This window comes from Tasmannia lanceolata, unplaced genomic scaffold, assembly GCF_043159265.1.
Source record: "Tasmannia lanceolata isolate RefF3 unplaced genomic scaffold, GAP_Taslan_0.1 ptg000002l, whole genome shotgun sequence".
Lineage (NCBI taxonomy): Eukaryota > Viridiplantae > Streptophyta > Magnoliopsida > Canellales > Winteraceae > Tasmannia > Tasmannia lanceolata.
Window position 1 is genome coordinate 55,497,133 of NW_027518679.1, and position 24,794 is coordinate 55,521,926.

The 24,794-nt window shown below is 38.3% G+C and overlaps 2 protein-coding genes across 4 annotated transcripts; both read left to right on the top strand.

The window, feature by feature from the left end:
* The first annotated feature begins 667 nt into the window (after window positions 1–667).
* On the top strand, window positions 668–10,572 carry LOC143879611 (mechanosensitive ion channel protein 10-like). Its single transcript, XM_077382082.1, has 5 exons — window positions 668–1,986; window positions 3,622–3,745; window positions 4,182–4,475; window positions 4,591–4,793; window positions 10,125–10,572. The coding sequence occupies exons 1-5, from the start codon at window positions 764–766 to the stop codon at window positions 10,372–10,374; spliced, it is 2,094 nt and encodes a 697-aa protein (XP_077238197.1). The 5' UTR covers window positions 668–763; the 3' UTR covers window positions 10,375–10,572.
* Window positions 10,573–11,244: 672 nt separating this feature from the next.
* On the top strand, window positions 11,245–23,748 carry LOC143879592 (cyclin-dependent kinase F-4-like). 3 transcript variants are annotated; one of them, XM_077382052.1, is made up of 20 exons: window positions 11,245–11,353; window positions 12,980–13,240; window positions 13,325–13,400; window positions 13,504–13,916; window positions 13,982–14,127; window positions 14,212–14,290; window positions 14,411–14,479; window positions 14,562–14,651; window positions 14,748–14,886; window positions 15,911–16,013; window positions 16,127–16,179; window positions 16,442–16,508; window positions 16,902–17,010; window positions 21,843–21,908; window positions 22,128–22,196; window positions 22,298–22,367; window positions 22,469–22,585; window positions 22,900–22,931; window positions 23,030–23,108; window positions 23,346–23,748. In XM_077382052.1, exons 5-20 carry the CDS (start codon window positions 14,120–14,122, stop codon window positions 23,561–23,563), a joined length of 1,368 nt encoding a protein of 455 aa, XP_077238167.1. In that variant the 5' UTR covers window positions 11,245–11,353; window positions 12,980–13,240; window positions 13,325–13,400; window positions 13,504–13,916; window positions 13,982–14,119; the 3' UTR covers window positions 23,564–23,748. The 3 variants fall into 3 exon arrangements, with proteins under 3 accessions (XP_077238167.1, XP_077238185.1, XP_077238176.1); XM_077382070.1 differs by having other exon boundaries at window positions 14,562–14,606; XM_077382061.1 differs by having other exon boundaries at window positions 11,246–11,353; window positions 23,033–23,108.
* The last annotated feature ends 1,046 nt before the right edge of the window (window positions 23,749–24,794 follow it).

Below are 24,794 nucleotides of genomic sequence, written 5' to 3' on the forward strand. Positions count from 1 at the left end.
ATGTATAAATTAATATATAATATATATATTTAAATATATTAAATTCTTAACGAGCCGAGCCGAGCCGAGCCCAGCCTCGTTAAGCTTAACGAGCCTGGCGAGCCGGCTCGGCTCGGCTCGTTAAGGATTCGAGCCTCCAAGCCCGAGCCAAAATTGACACCCTTAAATATAGGCCAGGACCTTTCTTTCCCTCTCCCATACGGTATTTTACACAATTATTACACCCGTCTTGTCTACTCGATTTTAGGGATTTACACAATTATTACATAAAGTTGTTGAAAAGTGATTTTTTTCCTTGGAAATTGCCTGAGAATGCCTTGCATGTGGCATCCAAACATAGCTACGTTAAAAGAAAAGAAAAAATAAAAAAATAAAAAATCCTTGACCATTTAATTTAGCTTTAGAAAACTTCATAAAAGTAGTTTTTGACCGTTCATTTCTCCTATCCTTGATCGAGCTGATACGATCCAATCTGGCCCGGAACAAAGATTCACTGTATGGATTGATGGCGGATTAGCAGATCAATGGCTCCAAATCAATGCATAAATGTGTAATCTGCCAAGTGCACGGCCCAGAATATTAGAAGAGAGGAAATGGGCCGCCCTTTAAAAATCTAGAAAATGGAATCTTTCCAGATATTATTGCAACCCATGAAAGCTCCAACACTTGCCTCCACTGTCAACACCACATGTATAAGCAGCAACCCCCACTATCCTCACTCCCAACAAAATTTCAAAACCAGTAGAACTCTCAAACCCCAGAAATGGAAAACCCAGATAAAGAAAAAAGAACCTCAGATCAATTCATCCTCCACTTACCCAAAACCCCTGAGAAATCTCCCGATCGCATCGACGAAGTAAAACCCGTCAACTTACCAAGACACCGCCCCCTCCGTCAACCCACCTTCAAACCCAAATCTCGATTCCTCGAACTCAATTTCCCCCTCCCCCTAAAAACCACCTCAGACCACCCCTCAGATAGCCCAAAAGACAACAAAACCAAATTCTCCGACGATGAAGCCGAAGAAGAGCTCTTCAAAGAAGGAAAAGAAAAGGAAGAAGAAGAAGAAGAAGATAAGCAATCAAAAAACCAGAGGAATAAAAAGAAAATTGGATGGAGAGGCATTTTTGAATGGATAGCATTTTTATCTATCATGGCATGTTTGGTCTGGAGCCTGGCGGTGGCCTCCGTAAAGGAAAGAAGGTTATGGGGAGTGGAACTTTGGAAATGGTGTCTAATGATTCTAGTAATTTTTTGTGGGCGACTCGTATCGGGCTCGGTCGTCTGGTTTTTGGTTTTTCTAATCGAACGTAATTTCACGCTCCGTGAGAAGGTCGTTTATTTCGTGTACGGTCTCCGTCGGAGCGTACAAAAATGCGTGTGGTTAGGATTGGTTTTAATGGTTTGGACTCTAATGTTCAAATCTGAGATCGAACGGTCGACTTTAAAGCACAAACGGCTGCTTTCTATGTTCTCGCGCGCGCTCCTCGCGATCTTGATCGACGCCATTATTTGGCTTGTTAAGATTTTAATGGTCAAGATTCTCGCATCGTCCTTCCATGTGGCAACCTTCTTTGATCGGATGAAGGAGAGTGTTTTTCATCATTACATTCTCGAGGCACTGTCGGGTCCTGCTCTGGGCGAGTTGACTCGGTCTCCGAGTGAGTGGAAGCGGTCTGCGTCGATGGCTGCGAGGCCACCGTTGGATTGGAGGCTGTCGATGAAGGAAGGGAGTACTAGTGGGGGGGCCGGGTCGAGGCGGATTGACGTGGCAAGGTTGAAGAGACTGAGTCAGGCTAGCGCGTCGGCCTTGGGTGTGAAGAAGCTGGTGAGTCATGTTATGAAATCGGGGCTTTCCACAATTACGCACACGGTGGACAATACGATGGAGCGATTCAAGGAGACCGAGTCGGAGATCACGAACGAGTTCGAAGCTAGGCTTGCGGCTCAGCGCATCTTCAAGAACGTTGCCAAACCCGGTGTGAAGTGAGTTTTCTTGGTTTTCTCAATTCGGTTTAATGTAAGGCCCATGATCCAAACCGTCCATTTGTTCGGCCAAAATGTAAATAGGTAAAATCATTTCCACAGGATGATCGTAACCCTCCAATCGATCTATAGAATTTTCCATAATGTGCAGTCCTTCTACAGATCGGAGGAGAAGGATCGTTCTATGAAAATGATTTTTAGTGCTATTTACGTTGTGGCCCCACAAACGAACAAGTTTGATCATCTTATGATGGGGGGCCGTACCATACATTTTTAATTTAATCTTTTTTGAAAATTAAACATTACAGGTTTAAGGCCTTTTGATAGTCACTAATTATATAATTTACAAGGCTATTATAACCATTATATATTTACAAGTAATTATACTTAACTTCAAAACCAGTTTTTAATTTGGCTGTTCACCACTAGGATAAAAAATTCTCGGATTATTTATTCTTGTAGAATAAGTTTCTCTAGAAATTATCTTTCCCGTCATCCTTTTTTATTTTCTCACCACCTATTTAGTGGGGAGGGTTAGAATCGTCTAATATATTTTGCTCCAAGTCCCATCCATAGTTGGAAATAGTTGGAATCATTGAGCAAGTGGCCCGACAAATACTTTTGCGCTTGGCCTCCAATGTGGTGTAACAAGCGGTGCAACTTGGGTCGGGCTCCATCCAAACCCGACAGGTTCAACCCGATTTTGGCTTAGGTTGGCTTGGCATTTTCTTGGGCTGGGATAGGGTTGGGAAAAGCCAACCCGATTTAAATTTGGGTTGGGTTAGGGGGTAGGCCTTGGCAACCCGACCTCTGTCTTCCTATTTTTATCATAATTTTCTCAGGATTATGATTTTCTTTCTTGTGTTTTTCTGTTTGGTTGTAGATGACCCGATCACAACCCGACGCAACCCGACCTGATTTGGAGGCGGGTTGGTTAGGGTTGACCATCCTCAACCCGAGGCTCGGGTTGGGTCGGGTTAGGGTTGAGGGAGTGCTATCTTGGGTTGGGTTAGGGTTGGCCTCAAACCCAACCCGACCCGGGTTGGACCCCTTGCCGACAGTATTTTTAAGGGGTTTTTGCAAAAGAAGTCTTCTACTTCCCTTTATTGCAAGAAGAGTCTTCTAGTTTGACAATTTGCAAATAGGGTCATCACACTTGAGTGAATTTCCCAAATAAGGTAATGCCATAAATTTCTGACCCAATTACTCATGGTAGATTTTTTTACTGGTTAAATTATCTGCAGAATTGTTTGTTTTTTATTGCCGTGTGCGTCAACCTAGGCATTCTGTTTCTGGTATTAAAAATCTAAATCTAGAAAAGCTATTGATATTGGCACTTGTTATGATAAGGGAAGAACTCGCTTTGTCTTTTATGAGATCTAATATGCTGTGTGTGTGAGAAGTACAGTATTTTCAAAAAGTACAGTGGGGCCCACTATAGATTGGAGGGTTAGGATCATCCTACGTAGATGATAATTTTACGGGATTAACCTATTTAGCTGTGGCCCCACACATCATATATTCCATGCCAAACATGCCCAAAGTATACTATAATTGAAGGAGCATGTTTTGTTATATATAGTTGTTGATTTTCTAGTTTTGAAGTAGTTATAATGTGTGATATTTATCATGTAGGTACATTGAAGATGACGACCTGTTGAGGTTCTTAAATAAGGACGAGGTTAACACCATATTCCCTCTCTTTGAAGGAGCTGTTGAGACTGCCAAAATCAGAAAGTCCTCTTTGAGGAACTGGGTGGTAAGCTATTACATAAAACTCTTATACATACTTCAAGGAACAAGGGCAGTAACAGAGTGCCGGCCATAATAACTAAATGAGTCAACTCAGAACTCAATTAAGTCAAGTTAACTGGACAAATATTTGAGTCCCTTGGGTTGATGTCTTGTATTCTGGCAGTGATCTATCACCTGGTCGGATTAATGTGTGAGGCACAAACACTGATCGAGATATTAAAACACTCTTATTCCGCGGGCATAAGCACACTACTGAACCATGTTTTTTTGTTGTGTGTTTGTGTTTCTTGCATCTCATCTTGTCAGTGGTTTGGATAGACATCGGCTTTGATTCTATTTTTGAGACTAGATAGGTAATTAATTTTCTAAAAAAAAAATTGGAAAATATACTTTGAAAAAATATAATGAAAATACTTGTCATGGGGCTTTACTTCTTGCAGGTGAGAGCTTATATTGAGCGAAAAGCTCTTGCTCACGCCTTGAATGACACAAAGACGGCAGTGCAACAGCTTCATAAACTGGCGGGCACAATCGTATTTGTCATTATAATATTTGTATCACTTATGGTAATGGGATTAGCCACAAGCAAAGTCCTAGTTGTTATCACTTCCCAATCACTGCTCCTTGGATTCATGTTCCAAAACACTTGCAAGACCGTCTTCGAATCCGTCATCTTTGTCTTTGTCATGCACCCTTTCGATGTTGGTGATCGTTGCGTCATTGATGGTGTCCATGTAAGTTTTCATATGAGTCAAGCTTCTCTATTATCACATAGAAATGAAAAAGAAAATGTTTTCCATTTTGTTTCCTACTCCTTTGATTTGAACTGAGATTGCTGATTTGGTGTAGATGATTGTGGAGGAGATGAATATTTTGACAACGGTATTTCTTAGATATGACAATGAGAAGATTTACTACCCCAACTCGAATCTGATCACAAAGCCCATCAGTAATTTCTATAGAAGTCCAGAAATGGGAGACAATATTGACTTCTCGATAGACGTTTGGACTTCAGTCGAGACTATCACTGCCCTAAAGAAATCTATACAATCGTAAGCAATGCTCTCACACATCCTTTCCTTACAAGTTTCCAAGATTAATTGACTTGAGAGAAAATGGGGTTGATATTGACGCAATGACACCCATAAATTTGTGCACTTCCACCTTTGTCTATTTGTCCTATTTGATATGCTTTTACACAAGTAGGACAAACAAAGTGACATTGATTGAAGTGTCTAAATTTATAAGTTTAACCGTGATAATGCAAGCCCCTTATTGGTTGGATGGGATTGTTCAAAAGGAGAGGTTTTGGGGAGATGATCCATCCATTGTGGGTCCCATCAGATGAGTAATTTGGATCATCAAACGATGTCCCCAACCTTTCATGAGCCCAAAACTTTTTTCCTTGGGTTGAGCCAAGTTTAATCCTCTTTATCATTTGATTCAACTCGGATATTAAATGAGGCATATGTGTGATGGAGGGAAAAAGAACAACTTTAAAAAATACCATAACTACATGCAAAACTTGAGTTCTAAAGCTTCCTAATACTTTTACCACCATTATAACACCAAAATCGAGGCCCATCAAGCTAGGCACATATGTATGTCAATTTTAAATAATATCCATTTAGTACTTTGAATATATATTTTATTGATTAAACCAAACTAAAAAAAAAAAATACTTCATTGAAAAAAAATATTTTTTCGTGTTGAAAACGAAATGGATATAGTCACTCTGATACCATGTGAAACAGCCAACTACTACAAAAGCTTAAGCTGTTAGAGTTGGTGTTATTAAACGCTCTATTTTGAGTGGGGCTTTTTATTTTTCTTGTTTTTAATCTACTTCGCACCCTCCCCTCACTCATGCCCTCTCAGTTCCCTTCCTCCCCCACTTGCGGGCTCCTCTCCCACCACTTGATTAACTAGTAGTCCATGGAAAAACTTTCATGGTTCCCAAACATTACCTTAGTAAATAAACACAAACCCACACTATCATATAAAAAAAAAGGGAAAATGATAAAAAAAAAGCCCTTTCTTGCACGAATATTAAAAAGGTAGTGGTATTTTGAAAAGGACAAAAATAGAGTGCTTTATACTGTTCATATATTTGAGAGGACAAAAATGCCCCTCCTGCCCGTTCCACTGACAGGTTTCTTATCAGTCACAAATCCTAGGCTAAAAGTAAGACTTTATCATTTTTACCTTTGGGGAATGATATTTTCACCCCCTTTGACGGATAAAATCCCCCCTCCCCTTAATGTTTTCCAAGAGAATGGTTCACTACCTGAGGATAAATTCACCCCCTTTAACGTTTTTTCTTTCCTCTGAAAGTTAACAGATAACATTTAAAGGGGGATTTTATCCGTCAAGGGGGAGGGGTGAATATCATTTCCCTTACCTTTGTCTCCTCATTTTCAGCTTTCATGTTCAACCTTTTACCTCATACCTTTTTCAATAGTAGTTCAGGAGTGTTGGAATAGTGGTTAATAGTATTTGAATAGTGGTTCATGTGTTTACATGGTGTTTCCTAAGTGTAAATAGTGGTTAAAACTATGTAAATAGTAGTTTAGAGGGAATAAATAGCGGTTCCAACTATACCATCAGTGGTTCATGGGTGTACGTAGTAGTTAAAACAATATAAATAGTAATTCAGGGTTGTAAAAAGTGATTCATTGGATTCAATTCCATCTAGTTTAAATTGGCTCATTGGATTGAATTTCACCTACTTGAATAGTGGTTCAGAAGTGTTGGAATAGTGGTTCATAGTGTTGGAATAGTGGTTCATGTGTTGGAATAGTGTTTCCTAAGTGTAAATAGTGTTTTCTAATTGTAAATAGTTGTTTAGAGGGTATAAATAGTGGTTCCTACTCTAGCAATAGTAGTTTATGGGTGTAAGTAGTTGTTAAAAAAATAACAACCGAGAGTTGACTCAAGCTTTGGCTTTGAAACTTCTGTTTTCTTTAAAAATTGAATAGAAACGTTGCAAGGCGCCTCAAGAGTCGACTTCAAAAGAAAATGAACCTAAGTCGACTCTAAAACTATTGTTTTGCTTAAAATCGACTAAAGTCGACTCCGAACCTTATGTTGCATATCATAATAAGCAGAAGCTTTTTTAGTCGCCCAAATCATGGAGAGCTATATATTGACACGCCCAAATCTTGAACATGTACGAAAACAATGAACTTTTCCTTCTACGTATATTCAATTACAGAAAACAATTAAAGACATTAAAGTGGTCATTCATCTGTTCCTTCCATGCAGATTCAATTACAGAGAACAATTACAGAAATTGAAGTGGTCATTCATATGTTCCTTCCATGTACATGCAATTACAGAAAACAATCAATGATATTCAAATTTTCCTTCCATGTACAATGTTGGCAAAATCGTATATATTGACACGCCATACACACCCTCTAATAATTCATCAGGTAGAGTTTTTCTTATAGCAGTAATATCAGCGTGCATGAAGTTAAAACTTTCATATCTGCTCAGGCATTCCATTTCCTTAATAACAAATAGCCTATAATCAAAACTACAAGAATTGAAGACTAAATGAAGTTAGAACTGAAGAGATTTCAAAGTTGTAGGGACCAGTTGAAATCAGTTTACATCATCGGTTTTTGTAAATGGGCCGTTGAGCAGGTCCATCCACTTAAAATGCACTTATATCTACATCTTTCGCCTACCATACTTAACCCTAAAATTTGTGCTACATCCCTAACTCCGAACCACTAGTATCACACTACCTATTCTAAACGCCCTAAGTTGTTTTTGCCAACACAGCACTAAAGCAGTCATGTTTTTTGTGCAGTTCGACACCTTATAGTTTGACCAAATGTCCAAATGGGCTACTTTTTATTAAATCTTCATGCTCTTCCCAAAGTTTTAAGGACTGTATGCAGTCGTGAAAACCGGAAGGACAACATCTAGATGAAAGATAAATAGCCTGCACAGAAATGCATTATCGTAAAAGCGTAAACACTTATAAAAAATCGCTAATGAATGAATAATTATACTAGCTGAAGTCATAGTTACTCACCATAGTGTCAGCGTAGCCTTACTTACTTCGCCCTTCTCTGCAGAAACAAAACCATTGTAGTATGTGAAAAGATGTTATACCGGAATAGATGCATACTAAAGACAATAAAATATAGACACTTGCAACCACTAATTACATATTTCAACCAATAAACAACTACTACATCACTTTCAACCACTAATTACAGATTCCAACCACTAATTTCTCATTATATACAGTTTGCACAAGCATTTCGACACTTCGGACCACTACATTGACACTTTCAACAACTAATTACATATTTCAACTACTGATTTATCACTATAAACCACTATTACACCTATTGGGACCACTATAGTAACTCTTAACCAATTACAAACAATAATTACAGAGTTCAACCACTAGTTAGACACTTTCAGCCACTAAATAGAAGATTTCAACCACTATTACACCTGGTTGTGAATTATCATCCACTATTTACAAACTGTAGAAGCACTAAAAAGACACTTTTAACAAGTAATTATAGATTTCAACCATATTTCAAACAATAATTACAGAGTTCAACCACTATTTGGTCACTTTGAAGCACTAAAATATATTTCAACCACCTAATTTCACATTTTAACCACTATTTTACACACTATAGACAATTTGAATAACTAAAAAGACACTTTCAACCACTAATTATAGCATTCAACCAAATTCCAAACAATAATTACTGAGTTTAGGAACTATCTAAACACTTTCAACCACTAAACATACACTTTCAACTACTAAATACAGAGTTTCAACCACTAAATATAGACTTTCAACCACTATATAGACACTTGTAACCACTAACTTGTAACTGTTAACCACAATATTACACCTGTTTTCTCATTTTTAACCACTACTTGGACACTATAAATCTTTGAACCAGTAATTACATTTTAGTGGTTCTAATAGACACTTGCAACCACTAATCACATTTTCAACCACTAAATAGACACGTTCAACCACTAATTATATATTTCAACCAGTAATTTATCACTATTACACCTATTCCGACCACTATGGACACACACTTTGAACCAATTTCAACCAATAATTCAAGATTTCAACCACTAACTCCTCACTCGAAACCACTATTTCAACACTATAAACCACTATTTTATAAATTGAACCACTATTTAGGAATTTTCAACCTCTATTTGAACACTCTAAACCACTGGGGTTCTCAAACACAGAAAAACCCTAACAGAACCCTAAATAGTGGTTGAAATTGGTTTTGCAAAACCCTAACAAAATCTTAAATAGTGGTTCATATTTGCAAAACCGTAACAAAAACCCTACATAGTTGTTGAAATTAGTTTTGCAAAACCCAAAAAAAAAACCATAATAGCGGTTGAAATTTGTTTTGCAAAAAGTAATAATAAAATAATGGATGTGATTGAAAAGGAAGAGAGATGTAAGGGAAGAGGGGTAAGTTTCAAAAAGTAATAATAAAATAATAGATGTGTAGGGGTGTAAACGAGCCGAGTCGAGCTTGGCCAGGCTCGGCTTGGGCTCGAACCAGGCTCGGGCTCGGCTCGGCTCGGTCAAGCTCGGCCAGCGGCTCGCGTTCCTTACCGAGCTTGGGTTATATTAAGTTCACACCCCTCATCTTCCCTGGACAGCCCTATATAGTGTAATTTGACTACTTTTTTTACACTATGGGGGGTGGTCCAAGTAACAAATGGGGTTCCTAAAATGAAGTGACATATTTTGCCTCCCCCTTTCACTCTCTGGACAACCCTTTTAGTGTATATATTAATATATAATATATATATTTAAATATATTAAATTCTTAACGAGCCTTAACGAGCCGAGCCGAGCCGAGCCTGGCCTAAATCGGGCTCGGCTCGGCTCATTAAGGATTCGAGCCGAGCTCGAGCGAGCTTCCGAGCCCGAGCCAAAATTGACACCCTTATAGATGTGATTGAAAAAAGGTGAAAGGCATTTTCGTCCTCCAAACTTCATGAACAATGGAAAGCACTCTTCTTTGGTCCTTTTCAAATCATCCTGCTTTCTTAATATTTGTGGAAAAGAGGGCTTTTTTTGGTCACGTGGGAGTGCTTGAGTTTGCAAAGCGTTTCTTGTGCTTTTCTGCGACTTTGGATTTATGTCCTCGGTCGCTCAAGGTCATTCAGTCACTCCGGTTTGGTATTGCTGCGTTTGCCTTTAGGCAATTGGATTTTCCAAAAAAAATAATTGACCATTTATTCCATATTCAAATTATTATTTTTAATGCGGAATTTATCTAGGAACCCGGGGTCCCTATTCAAGTTATTTAATTTTCAGTACTGTATCCTTAAAACTGAAATGTTTGTTGTGAATGCAGATACATAGAGAGCAAGCCTAAGCACTGGCAATCAAAGCACTCAGTGGTGGTGAAAGAGATCGAGAAAATGAACAATATGAAAATGTCTCTCAACGTGCTACACACCATCAACTATCAAAACTTTCCGGAGAGGAACAACCGTAGATCGGATCTTGTCTTTGAGTTGAAGAAGATATTTGAAAATCTTAGCATAAGATACCACCTTCTCCCTCAAGAGGTTCATCTCAACCATGTTAGCAGGATCAATTAATGCCATTGGAGGGGTTATCGACTCTAATCTCGTTGTTGTAATGCTGAGTTGGGTTAAATCATCACCCGTAATTGACATTTTATTTTTTGAATTGGACGAAGGGCTTGTAATTTGATGATGTTGGTGCTCTCAAGTTGAGAGAGGGAGAGAGAGTTGGTATTTTACATAGTTAAAAGGTAGTTTTATCATTTTAAATAATTTTTAGCCCCCCGAATATGAGTCTTCATGCCTGGCAATAACAGTGGGAGTTGTCTTTAGGCTTATCAATTCATTGACACATTATTAACTTCATATGTTCTTGGGAGGAGAGACATGCTCCCATACCATGTTATAGCACTCAATAATTGCCTTTTATCATTTGCAGCGAAAGTGACATATTCTCTAGATAAATGACTAGAATTTATATGGTGGATGGCCGTGCATTCACGTGGATCCCAAAAATATAGTGGGGCCAACGGAAACAGGTGTGCCTAGGAAATCTTCATGGACATAGAAACCTCCATGGATCAAAGTGTTAGGATCATCCTATGGAGAAAATATTTGAGCGCACCCTATTTATGTACAAATGAATGGTTTGGATCACCCAAACAATGTGGGCCCCACTGCATGTTGGGGCTCCACGTGCATGCACGGCCGTCCACCATATAAATTTCTCACGCAAAATGATGGAGTGCCATTATTGAAAAAAAGGAGCGGGGATCTAATTCCCCATCACATATCCACTCAGAGACCCTCTTCTCCCGGTTACAAGTAAAACAACAAATTCCTCGAATAGGGAGATGATTATTATTTCGCCCCTGTGTAGGATTATGCGCCCCACTGAATATCCAGATTCCTATGCTAGTCCTTCATATTTATACCCACGCGCCTCATTTTTCTTCTCTCCATCCTCGGTTTTGGAGGAGAGAGAGAGAGAGAGAGAGAGAGAGAGCTCTGGAGTTTTAGAGAGGCGGGGGAGGTAATGCCGCAAGGGCTACAGGTATTCTTTTATTCCCAATCTTTTTAGGTCTCTATATCGATTTTAGGGTTTTCTGATAAACCAAGGGTTCTGATTCGAGGTATTTGTGTCTGATTTGTAATATATGAAACGATTATTTCTTGATTCTTTGTGTTTGGGGGATCTTTGTTATGTTGTGAGGGATTCTTTTTTGTACCGTAGCACTGGGGCGTTCTAGGGTTTTTTTTTTTTTTTTTTGTTTGAGGAATTCTTAATCGTACCAATGAGTGATTTGTCTGTGACACGGAGAATTTTTGTGTCGTAAGGATTGTGTTTCTAGGTTTTTTGGATTGGAGGAATCGTGTTCTTGTATATTGATGATTCGCCTATCGGTAGATAAGGTTTGGAGGTTTTGGTATTTTTTTGCTGTGTAAGTCTTTGAATTCATTTTTGGTACTAAGGTTTTGGGAACACGAGGCTTTGTGATTAATTTTTGGTACTAAGGTTTTGGGAACACGAGGTTTTGGGAACACGAGGTTTTGTGATTAATTTTTTAGAATATTGTTTTTGCATTTTTAGGGTTCTGGTTTCAAGATTTGTGCTCGTGTCGAGGAATGATTCTTGTTTATTTCCTGCAGTTTCAGCTTTAGGGTTTCTTTCAGGGATATGTGATCCTTTTTCTGTATGATTTCTATGTCTTTGTTGATTCGAGGGTTTTTTTAACAGTTTAGGAGTATTTCTTGCATGGATACCAATGCTTGGGATTTCTTAGTGCTTGCATTATTCAATTTTGATTGTCTTTGTTTTTGTTTTATTGGATGGATCGTCTATAGATGCTGAACTTTGGGAGTTTTTTGCTGTTACGAGGCATATTTATGTTCCTCCCCTTATTGATCCCAGGGGACTGGCTCCCATTGGGTGCCAGTTGCTTGTCTAGATACCCATCAAGCATGCAGCAACAAAGGCAGTTGGCCATTTTTCTGTTCATGAAAATCAATTTTATACATGGATGAAAAATTGAAAGAGTACATGCATGTTATTAGTCCTTGTATGGAAGGAAATTGATGCTTTTAACCTACTAGGGATCTACTTATCATCCCTAATTGGAGACAGCCACCCCACCGTCGCAAAGCTAGTTGTCTGACACCTTGAAACAGCCCGGCCCGTTTTAAGTCATTTCAGCCCTACTCAAGTAAGTTCTGGCCTGCTTTATTTGAAGGGATTTAGGGATTATTTTCGTGAGCTCGTTCTTTCGAGAAGAGGGTTGAGAGTAAAAGGGGAAAAAGGGTGCACTAGGGTTTCTTGGTGGGTTTGGTAAGAGACACTGATCTTCTCTTGTAATCTCCTGTTTCTATAGTGGATTTTTGGTTGCCTCTGCCGTGGATGTAGGCTTTACGCCGAACCATGTAAATCTTTGTGTCTTCATGTGTTTGCTTGTGTGTCCTTGTTTCGTTTTGAATTGCCTTTGAAATTGCAGACTGCTATTGTGGTGGTTTTTCACAACAGAATGGGATATTGCTTCCAAAATTGTATTGTACATCCAGGACAGATATTTGAAGCTCTTCTGTTCGTCTTTCTGATCTGGTGATGCAGTGTTATTAGTGTTAAGAGCTGGTTACTTGGCATCTGTCCTGATCATAGTGTGTTATTGTCTGCATTTTTTGCCAGATTGCGCCCTACTGTGTTCCCAAGTGCTTAGCTATCTTACTTAAGGTATGGAGCAGGCACCCCTTTGGTCAGATTGCTACCAGTACCGGGTGTTTTCATTCCAGGAGGTTCTCGATTGGCGGTTTTTCAACTTTGGAGAATCCCTTCTCATTTTGTTTGTCAACTGTACTTAGTGGCCTGCTACTCTTACATGACCATCACCAAAGGCCAGATGCCAATTTGTTCTGAAACCGGTGTTGGATCTATATTGCACCTTCACAAGTAAACCATTTATCAATGTCTTTACTTCAACAAGTATTTCTTACTTTCAACTTGGTGAAATATTATTTATATCCTTCCCCACAGTGCATTACCGACACAAATTTCACTGGAAATTGGTTTGAAGTATAACGAGCTTGACATTGTGGGAGTATCTTGTGGGGTATGGCTCAGATTATGGATTCCATGGAATGTTTGCATGTTCAAATATTATTATTCTCAGAAAATACTAACTTTGCTTTCTTTCTCTGTTTCTTTATTTCCAGGGTTAAAGGCTGCAAGTTGGTAATGAAGGTTTTTTGCATTGCCTAGCTAGGAGTATTGTTTCCATTCAATGCAGTCTTAGAAGCTTTTGCCTCCTTTTTATCACTGTTCCTGGGTTATTATTATGAGTTTTCAGGGAACTTAAATTTCTGTCCTGAATTTCTATGTATGACAAATAGAATTGGTGCTTTTGAAATCCTGATCACTCGATTCAAGTGATCTTTGAGCGACATTCATTCCACTTGGCCAGAGTAATCTTTCTATTTTGGCAACTGCAAAATTGGCGGAACAATGCATTGCAGTTTGACACATTTGTTTAGCGCTTAAAGTGGATTGCGGTTCTGGAGCTGTTTCCGGAGAGTTGTTGGTAAATGAGGCCATGAAGACCATCGATCAGCAGAATATGGGTTTTGTGGTGAGGCATGCTGTGAGTTCAAATTAATACTGTATTTGACCATACAATTTGTCTATATTCTGTAGTGCATTCAGAAGCTTCTCCTTTGAAGCAAGGCATATCGTGTGAAATGTCAGATATTTCATTATTACATTTCACATTTTTTACTTGAATAAGTAAGAGCAACAAGCTTTCGGTAGCTGTTTTGGTTCCCCCTACCGCTCATGGATCGGTGAGTTCATTTTCTATAAACCTATCTTATAGGTCACATTAATTGTGGGTATGAAATTTTCTAACAGATATTTAGCTGTTACAGGTACAATATAATCAAGGAAGTTGGTGATGGAACTTTTGGAAGTGTCTGGCGAGCTATAAATAAGCATACTGGTGAAGTTGTAAGTGTCCTTTGTGTGGAGATTTAAGTGCTTGTTCACGTGTTTTAACTTATCCATATTGCCGTCAAGTTTTTGTTATGATCTATTTTCTATTATTTTTTTTCATTTGCTTGACGACAGGTTGCAATTAAGAAAATGAAGAGAAAGTATTATTCTTGGGAGGAGTGCATGAATCTTAGAGAAGTAAAGGTAGCTCTTATGATATTTTGTCATTGATTATTGAAATCTTTTCTCCATGCTCATCTCTGAATAAAGTTTATTATTTTGGCAGTCCTTGCGAAAAATGAACCATCCAAATATTGTGAAGCTCAAAGAGGTTGTTAGGGAAAACAATGTCTTGTACTTCATATTTGAATATATGGTATGTTTATGAGGAACACAGATACTTTTCCCTGTTTCCTGATATGAATGTATTTTAATGTTAATTTTGAATCCTTACTTTGTGTGTTTATTTCAGGAATGCAACCTATTCCAGCTTATGAAAGACCGGGGGAAGCTTTTTTCAGAGGCGGAAGTTAGAAACTGGTGCTTTCAAGTCTTTCAAGCCCTTGCTTATATGCATCAGCGTGGATATTTCCATCGTGACCTTAAGCCTGGTGAGCAAATAGTGTTCTATATGCCACTTATTATCACCTTTGGGATGTTATTAACTTGGGAATTACTCTGTTGCTATCACTTTAAAATTAGATTTGACTGATTGATCAGTTGTCACGTGTCTCTCTGGTAACAATATGAAGTAATACTGTAATAGAATACAAAAGATGTTATCATGACATGCTGATGTAGAAACAATATCATCTGGTAATGTATGCAAGGTTGCACATGGACATGTGATTGGCTCCACTATGCTGACATGCTTATACATCCATATCCTGAATGCTTATGTGCTAACTTGGATGTGCATCAGTTGGAGAGACATTTTCTTTCTTGATGTACCATCATTGTAATTGCTATTCTCGTTCTTTTTCATAGATAGTTTTCGAAATACCGACCAGTGCCCCAAAATGGGGATACAGCTCTTATGTCGTATAGAGTTGACTACTTTATAGTGGCCTTACTGTTACCCGGCAATGGTATCCATGCAAATATGAGTAATTCAGACATAAACAGATGGATTAATATTAGGTGCATCTCATACATTTTAATGCTCATACCTAGGTGCCTGCTGCGTGCTCAATTACTTCTTTCAGGGCTTCAATTTTACAGTATATCTGAATGTTTTGTATCATCCTTAGGGAGAATCTAGAGCCGTCCTGTATTTGCACGTCGTTAACTTGTTTTAGCTAATAACCTGTAGATCAATATAGTTGTATTTTGAATTGTTGAAGTGAATTTTGAGCATTTTTTGAAGTGAATTTTGAGTATATATTTCTCTTATATTGATTATTAATGTACTATGTCTCTTCTTGAAGAATAGTCCAAACAAATATATTTCTAGTACTGTGTACATGCTGCTGATAATAAAAGAACATAGCATGTTTTTTTAATAGCTACCAACCCACCAGAAAATTTTTGTATCCAATAAGTTTATTTGCTATAAATATTCTATCGCACATCTTCTGCGATTATTATAATATTACTCTTTCAGGATTGTCAGTTATACCCGCTCATCTTTTTCAGAGAATCTACTGATTGCAAAAGACATCATCAAAGTCGCTGATTTTGGTCTTGCTCGAGAAGTTAGCTCCCAGCCGCCATACACAGAATATGTTTCAACTCGCTGGTAAGTGCCGACTTGTTCAGGTCATTCTACCCTCTGTACCTCTCATCAAGATCATCATTCTACATGTGAACTTTAAAAAAAAAGGACAATCATTATACATGTGGCTGTGGCAGGTACCGAGCACCGGAAGTTTTGCTCCAGTCATTCGTATATGATTCTGCAGTTGGTGAGTGGGCCTCAGAAAGGAATTGGGAAGCGTTTTTCATTAATATTGCATTGACCAATTTACACATTTCTCCATCGTTTTATTTCACCTTCAGATTACCCTTCGTCCATTTTCCCTGTCTGAGTTGTTTACCCTTCGTCCATTTTCCCTGCATTGACCAATTCAATTATTTTTGCATCTCTCTATTGTACATCCTGACATTTTTCATCAATATTGCATTGACCAATTCAGTCATTTCTGCATCTTTTTATTTCACCTGCAGATATGTGGGCAATGGGTGCCATCATGGCTGAGTTGTTTACTCTTCGTCCTCTTTTTCCTGGGTCAAGGTACTTGTCAAGCTATTTTCTGCAGTTACCCACGCCTTTAAATAAATGTCCTATTATTTAGTGAACAGTTTAGAGGAACTTTTCAAATTGATCTCATGATACTGGTGAGTTGTCACAAGTTCTCAGTGATGAGAGAGATACGCAGAGCTAGTAATACTTCCGAAAAAAGTAGGGATGCCAACAGGGGGAACTAAGTAAAAAAAATCTTGTGGTTAATACTTCTGAAGAATTTTCCACTTCTGATGACTATTTGATCTTGTTGTAGATGTACAGCTTTCCTACTTCGATATTTTATTATTTTTCTGGTATTGTCATTTGTTATTGAATTTATTGTTGCTTTTGTTCTCGCTCTAATAAAACTTATGGGGCTTATATATTTCCTTTCTGATGCAGTGAAGTAGATGAGATCTACAAAATCTGCAGTGTGATTGGGAGTCCCAATCAGAATTCTTGGGCTGAAGGACTGCAGCTTGCAAATGTGATTAAGTATCAATTTCCACAGGTTAGACAAGATTTCTTTGACTTTTATATACATTTTCTGTAGGCCAGTACATCAATGCAGACCTATAGGCAATGTTTTCAAGTTCGGTTTTGGGGGTAATTTCGGTCCTCACCAAAACTGAAATTTCAGCCAAAATCCCGAAATTTCGTAGACGCGTTCGAAATGTCTGTATTTTGGGCTGAAATTACCGTAATTTTGTAAAGAAATTACCGAATTTCGGTAATTTCGGCTGAAATTTTGTAAAGAAATAAAAATCAATATTTTATAAAAAATTTCGCCGAAATTTCGGAAATTTCGGTTCGGTCCCGACCAAAATCCGAAATTTCGGCTGAAATTTAAAACCTTGCCTATAGGTGCTTCAAAACCAAAAAATTGAGAAGGAATGATGACTTTGGAGAAAGATTGTTTTATGAATTATGGTGATCTTATTTCAATTTTCGGAGTAATTTTGTTGGGTCCATGTTATGGAAGAAAATGGGGTAGTTTGAAGCTTCTAGAGTTTCTATTTCTAGTTATGGAAGTTGAAGTGGTAAGGCCAAACTAGGACTAATTTATTATTAGAAATAGTTTAGGAAAAATTACCATTCCAAAAAAAAAAAAGAAATAGTTTAGGATGTATGGTTACATTGTTCAAGGTGATTCGGGTTAGGTTTCTTTGGGAAGTAACTATTTTAGTTCAAAAAGAATTCTAGCTTGTTTTAGATGTGTTTTGAAGTTGGAAAGTGTCTAGGATTAGGAATCCTTGGAGTCATAGAGGCAAGCATATGTTATATATAAGGGATCTTTTAAGTTGTTCTGTAACCATCAAGAGAACTTACCTTTATTAAATTACTTATCTATTCTTTGTTGTTTTCTATTTGAGGCGGCATCATATTCTGCTTTCTTCTCGTCTTTTATTGAAGTATCGATGTCAGAGCAAGTATGATTTTAGGACTTGCATTTAGTAACTTTTTTACAAGGAATCATTGCTGTGAAAATTTTAATGGGGGCCAGGGAATATCAATTATTGGTTTGAAACTGTTTATGTCATGAAGTAAATACTTTCGATGAGACAGATGGATCGGGTTATGTGCGGGATTTAACTCGACGATGGTCGACAACCACTTATTAGTCTGTGCCACTCTGACGATGGTCGACAGGCAGTTATAAAGTTTCATTAATCAATTGGAAGGTGTCCAAGGTAAAACTCAATCCCCAACTGAACTGGGAGTTAGAACCATGGTTCAGTTTGGTGGAAATCAGCATGGAATTGGGAAACCAATCTTTACATGCTGTAATAGAGTGTGAAGCCTAGGGTGAAGAAGAGGAGTTTGACTTCATCCATTTGTTCAAAATTGACGATATGGTAGAGGTTATTAACCTCCGAAGTAGAATTTTCTCCAACCGGGTCGTGAGAATTGATTTGTGCAAATTCATGAGTCCTTAAACCAGAAATTGGAGACTAAGGGATACCTTTTGAAGAAAGATATTTTTATGAATTCTGGCGATTTTATTTGAATTTTCAGAATCTTTTCTTGGGTTCTAGAAAGTCTTTTGGAGGGAAAGATGGGTATTTTGAAGCTTCTAGACTTCCTTTTTTTTTTTAAAGGAAGTCTAGAAGTGGTTGAGGCTGAAGTAGGAAGGTTGGATTTGGGCCATTGTATAATTAGAAATAGTTTTAGATATTAGTTATATTTTTAGAGATGATTTTGGTTAGGTTTCTTTGAAAATTTTCTATTTTTGTTCCAAAAGAATTCCAGTTTCGGAATGTGCTTCGGTCGGTACCGAAACCGAAATTTCGGCAATTTCCGTCAAAATTTTGGGATACTATTAAATAATTAAAAAACGAGTTTTTGATAGATTTTCCTTAAATTTCGAAAGTTTTTGAGGAGATTTTTGGTAGATTTACCGTCTTGCACCTTCCCAACTCACATGTCAAACCTCCCTCTCCGGTTTACCCACGCGTCTCTATTTTTTAGCAAAAGATGATTCTATTAAAAATAGAAAAGATAATTATTACCCACGTGTCTCTCTCTCTCTCTCTCTCTCTCTCTCTCTCTCTCTCTCACACACACACACACACACACACGGAGCCATTTTCATGTCGTCTTCAACCGGCGAAGCTCGAGGTGGCGTCGATCTTGACCATTCGTCTTCCAACACGAGATTTACGCTCTTCCAGCCCTCTCTCCACCTCTTCCTCTCTAATCTCAAACCAATTCTCCAACTTTCTTTTTCTTTCGGACAAAATTTTCGGTCCGAAATTTTGAAATTTTGGTCGAAATAATGTAACGTTTCGAGTATCCCCGATTTCGGTTTCGGGGTTGTCTAAAATTTCAAATTTCGGTCGAAATTTAAAACCGCCTTGCCTATAATGCGCACATACGCTGACATAGCCACTTCCCACGCTCATCTCGATCGTGTCCTCTCAAATCTCTCTCCTTCTCCCACTGCCCTACCCCTATCTCACCACTTGGAGATACCAATTTATCATGAAAATAAATTCCTGGCCGGTAGACATGGACTAAATATTTTCTTTTGTATACCTCATGCAGAACCCAATTCACAAGTCTTGATAGAAGATATGTTTATCATATTATGAAATTAATGGAGAAGGTGCTCATTGAAATTAATGGAGAACATGCTCATTGGCTGACAAAGATGGGTGTTTTCCATTAAAGAATTTATAATAGGAATGAAATAAAAATCATTTGCTCATCATACATCCAGATAGACAGACTGGCTTTGTAGGCTATTTCCTCTTCCCCCTTCCTACTCTTCCTCTTTCTGCAGAAAGGGTAATTGAGGGTGATTGAACAAGTCACAGTCCCTCCTCTTCGTGCAAAATGTGTGTTAACATTGTTATCATGAGCTTTGATGCTCTTACATGTTCTAGTATTACAGTCCCCCCCCCCCCCCCCCCCCCCCTTCTCTCTCTCTCTATATATATATATATATATATATATAGAGAGAGAGAGAGAGAGAGAGACACACACACACACACTTCGCACTAAGAAATTAGCAAAGCCAAAAATTGATGGGTACTTAATGCAGTTTTTGGGTTTTCTCATTTTGATTTAATCTCTCTACCCTTTATTCACTTCCGTTCGAATTTTTGTTGAGTTTTGCCGGAAGAGGAGTGATTGTGACTTGCTAAATCACCCTCAATTACCCTTTTTGCAGGAAGAGGAAGAGTAGGGCTTATTTGTAGAAGGAGAGGGGAAGAGGAAATAGCATAAAGCCAGTCTATCCGGATGTATGATGGGCATATGATTTTTATTTCCTTGCTTTTGTAAATTCTTTAATGGAAAACACCAGAATCTTTGTCAGTCAATGAGCATCTTCTCCATTAATTTCAGAATATGATAAGCATATATTCTATCAAGATTTGTGAATTGGGTTATGTATGAGGTATGCAAAATAAAATAATTAGGCCATGTCTACCAGCTAGGAATTTATTTTCATGATAAATCAGAGGCGTAGGGCAGTGAGAGAAGGAGAGAGATTTGAGAGGACACGATCGAGATGAGCGTGGGAAGTGCCATGGTCTGTTTTGTAGTTCGAAATTGTCCATGATTAAGAGTTGGTACTTTGGGAAGGTTTTGGAGTCATAAAAGGGAAAATATATGGTCTATATAAGGGGCTTGGGACTGTTTTTTGTATGCATTAGGAAAACTATTCGAGGATTTCTAGTCTTTCTTTTATTGTTTTATCCTCGAGGCAGCATCATATCTTGACATTCTTGTCTTTCATTGAGCTAATTGCTTGATTTTGTTTCAGGTTGAATTGAAGTTTGATGCTTGTGATTATCATTCAATTCTTACACACCACTGCATGAACCTAGAGCTTGCCAATATTTATTATGTCTGCTATTTGAGAACCAATCTGGACATGCTCAATTGGATCTTACTTGGTCTTGCTAAATTTCATAGTATCTTTTAATTGATATAGCTAGATAAAGTATTCGTGAGCTAGTGACAAGTTTTGGTTTTAACCAGTGATCAACAAGAAAAATGGACATAGTTGATCTTTCAAATACACCACTCATTAGAATCCATAAGTGTGTCAATGGGTTTAGTTCCTAACATGTCTCCTCTGAGAGGTAAGTTGCATACTTCCTTTGAGAGAGGCTTACACCTTCTTAGGGTCTAACAACTTCAATACATAAGGACTAAAGAGTCCCTTAGACAACTAAGGTCGTGTTTGAAAGTGCTTTGACAAATGACACTTCAGATCAACAATACCACCCTGATCTCTGCACGGGACATTGATGTCATCCACATACACCATTTTAAATCAGCAATACCTCCCCGATTCTTGCAGTAGCGACAATGATGCCGTCCACATACACCATTGGAATTGTCATGCCTTACTTTTGGCGACGAATAAACACAGAATGATTGGATAGGCTCTTTTTAACCCATATATGACAACATCCTCACTGAATTTATCCTTTAAAAAAAACACATTGTTTTTTCAGCTTGCACACCTTATCAGACTCCCCCCTAAGCAACGATATCCGGTGGTTGCCCTATATAAACCTCTTCTTATAATTCACCATGCAAGAAGATATTCTTTATATCAAGCTGATAAAGAGAGTACTTATGAAACCCAACTACCCGAATGAGAACCTGACTGGGGTAAGACGGGCAACTAGAGAGAAAGTCTCAAAATAATCCACACCAAAAAGGAACACTGATGTTTAACATCCTTTAAAGCTTCATTAAGGTCAGGGCACACACAAGCTAGATGGATGTGTGCTTTTTATTTTAACATGTCTTTGCATATAGTTATTGGATATTGCTTAGAGGTCCTTGGAATTCTGATTGAGATTTTGGTGCTGGAAATTGCAGTTGGCAAACGTCCATCTTTCAGTGCTTATACCATCAGCTAGTGACGATGCTATTAGCCTTATCTCAGTAAGTACAATGCAGACTCATTGCTGTTGAAATTAACTCTGTACCTGATTTGACATGTTATGGCTAAGCATGTCATCAGGAATTTTGGCTTTTGACTGTGGAAGTCCAAATCTACATTCTAATAGGGTAGCTTATGATTCTTGTAATAGTGTAGGTCAATTTTTTAGGATTTTGAATGAACTATGTGCCATTATGCAAATTTTGTGTTGGTATTTGCAGTCACTTTGTTCATGGGATCCCAGCAAAAGGCCAACAGCAGCGGAGGCTCTTCAGCATTCTTTCTTCCAGGTGACCAGTTCTTTCTTTGTCACACTAGCATGAAAATTTACTATTGGTAATTTTTTTTTGTTTAATTTTAATTGATTCTGTTCCCTCTTGGTCTTAAGCAGCCCTGTTTCTACATCCCACCATCGCTTCGCTTGAGAGCAGCAGTCCCTAGAACTGGTACACCCCCATCTGGTATGTTCAAATTTTTTTTTTCCTTTTTTCTTTTTGGGGATTTTTCAGTTGGGCTCTTTGGGCTTTCATTGTTGCTTGATACTGTTTTTCCAAATTTACAGCTGGAATGAAAGGGGCTTTGGAGCAGAAGGGTATTAAAAGATACTCTGCAACTTTATCTAATCCCAAGCCTGCAGACAACTTCTCTTCTGCACGGATGCATGCTTCTTTAAGCACAGGTGATTTTATGTTTGAAAATTTGGGCACTGCCTAGCCAGGTACCTGGACCATGAAATGAGGATCTTCCTCTAGTTTATTAGATAAGGAAAACGACGATACTGGTTTTTTCTTGTAAAGAAATTTGAGGGTTCCATCATCTCAGTGATGTATTCTATCAGAGTGGTTTCTGCATTTTTCCCTTTATAGAGGATTGATTTTTAGGGATTTTCGTAAAATTGTGCATAGTCTGATAAGGCTTTTTTTTTTCTTTTTTTTCCTTGAATGGCTATTTTGATAAGGTTCTTATAATCTTATCATCCTAAATTTGTTACAGGTGTGCAAAGAAAGCTGGAAATGGACTGCCAGGTGAGTGAGAGGAAATGTCTCAATTTTATTTCGAATTATGGATCATCGTGTTTAATTTGTTTGCATTATCTCACTTTGCTTCTCTCATTCAAATCTAGGAGGACAATAAAAATGAGAAATCTGTTAAGAGCTATGCCAAGCAACCGAAATATCAAGCACAGGCAAGAACTAGCCCATGTGAGTGTATCAATGGTACTTATGTACCTGGTTAGAATTTGTATTGTTGGGATTCTTTTGAATGTTGACCCTTTCACATTTCATTGGCTAGTAGAATTGATGTCTGGTTGAAATGCTGTCGATGTTACTCTTGTTTTGGTGTATAGAATTTTTAACATACTAGCTATTTCCTCATTTCCATCCCTGAATGTGTTATTCTGCCAACATGATTGTTGGTGGCTCATCTTTGTTTGGCAGCATCTGTTTATTCGGGCAAAAACTCGCGGGCAGTTTCTGATACGACTGAAAAGATGGCGCTCATGAGGGTTAGCTCTAAACGACAGCCAGTGAAGCCATCACCGATGAAGGCGGGCGGATGGAACCGTCACTCCAACTCCAACCATCACTCCAACTCCCTTGGTCGATCTCAAGAAATACGGTCTGCTCGAAATTATCCCAGGAAAATTGTGGGCTGAAGCAGCCCGAGGTTGAATCCGCGTGGTAGATACCTTATCTTTTTGTGTGCATAGACATGTTTCTTTCGTGTCTGACTATATAAGCAGAAAAGGAAACGTTGTTATTGTTTGCTCTCTTTTTTTTCCTTGCCTAAACACTGGCTACAAACATAATCATCTATATATAGTCTGTTTTGCTTTCCGCAGTTCTTTCTTTAGGTTTTACTCTTAAAAAATCATTGATACCTATCCTTAAACAACACTAGAATTATCACAAGCCCTCCCAACCACAAAGGGAAAGTATTGATGGGAAAGTTTTGTTGTGCAATCCAAATAGACCCACAATGCAAGTGAGTTGAATACCCAAACTCAGCTCAAATCTGCCCAGTTTAATACCCGAAGTCAAATCTATCTGTTGGTATTAGAGCCGATGGCTTAGGCATTACCAATGTACGCAACTGAGTTGAATACCCAAACTCAACTCAAATCTGCTCAGTTTAATACCCAAAGTCAAATCTATCTGTTGGTACAAGAGCCGATGACTTAGGCATTACCATGGTACGCAAGTGAGTTGAATACCCAAACTCAACTCAAATCTGCTCAGTTTAATACCCAAAGTCAAATCTATCTGTTGGTATTAGAGCCGATGACTTAGGCATTACCATGGTATGACTTTTTTCTGAAGCAACTTTTCGGAGCACTAGCAAAATACTGTCATTTTGTGGTTCTTTGCTTGGATTTTACTTGCACTTTACTGGTATGCCACCTCAGGAGACAAGGTGAGTAGTCTCGTGGTACTTTGAAAGCCAAACAGGGTATTTGTTTGATGTGGCAGCCAGAAACAACACAAAACCGATTGAAGGTGTTATGATAAACATCAAAAGAGATTGGCAATGGCGGAAAAGAGCTCATCTAGATGGTCGGAGGATTGGCAGTGCCCCTATTGCCTTTACCACAACTTCATATGGCGGGTAACGAAGTGGTTGTACGAATGGATACCCTAAAAACCTGTCTGATAGGGAAAAAGAAAGACCATAATGGGACCCGAAACGATCTTTGGCTTTGGGCACAAAAATCTTGGGACATTCCATCTTTACAATGCCCTTCTATCTTGGCGGAGAACGAGATCCTTTTTATGTTCGAAACAAAAATGCAGGCATCACGGATTCTCGCTAAGGGATCTGAGGCTTTGGGTAATCACTCTCTCTCTCTCTCTCTCTCTCTCTCTCTCACATATACACACACACACACA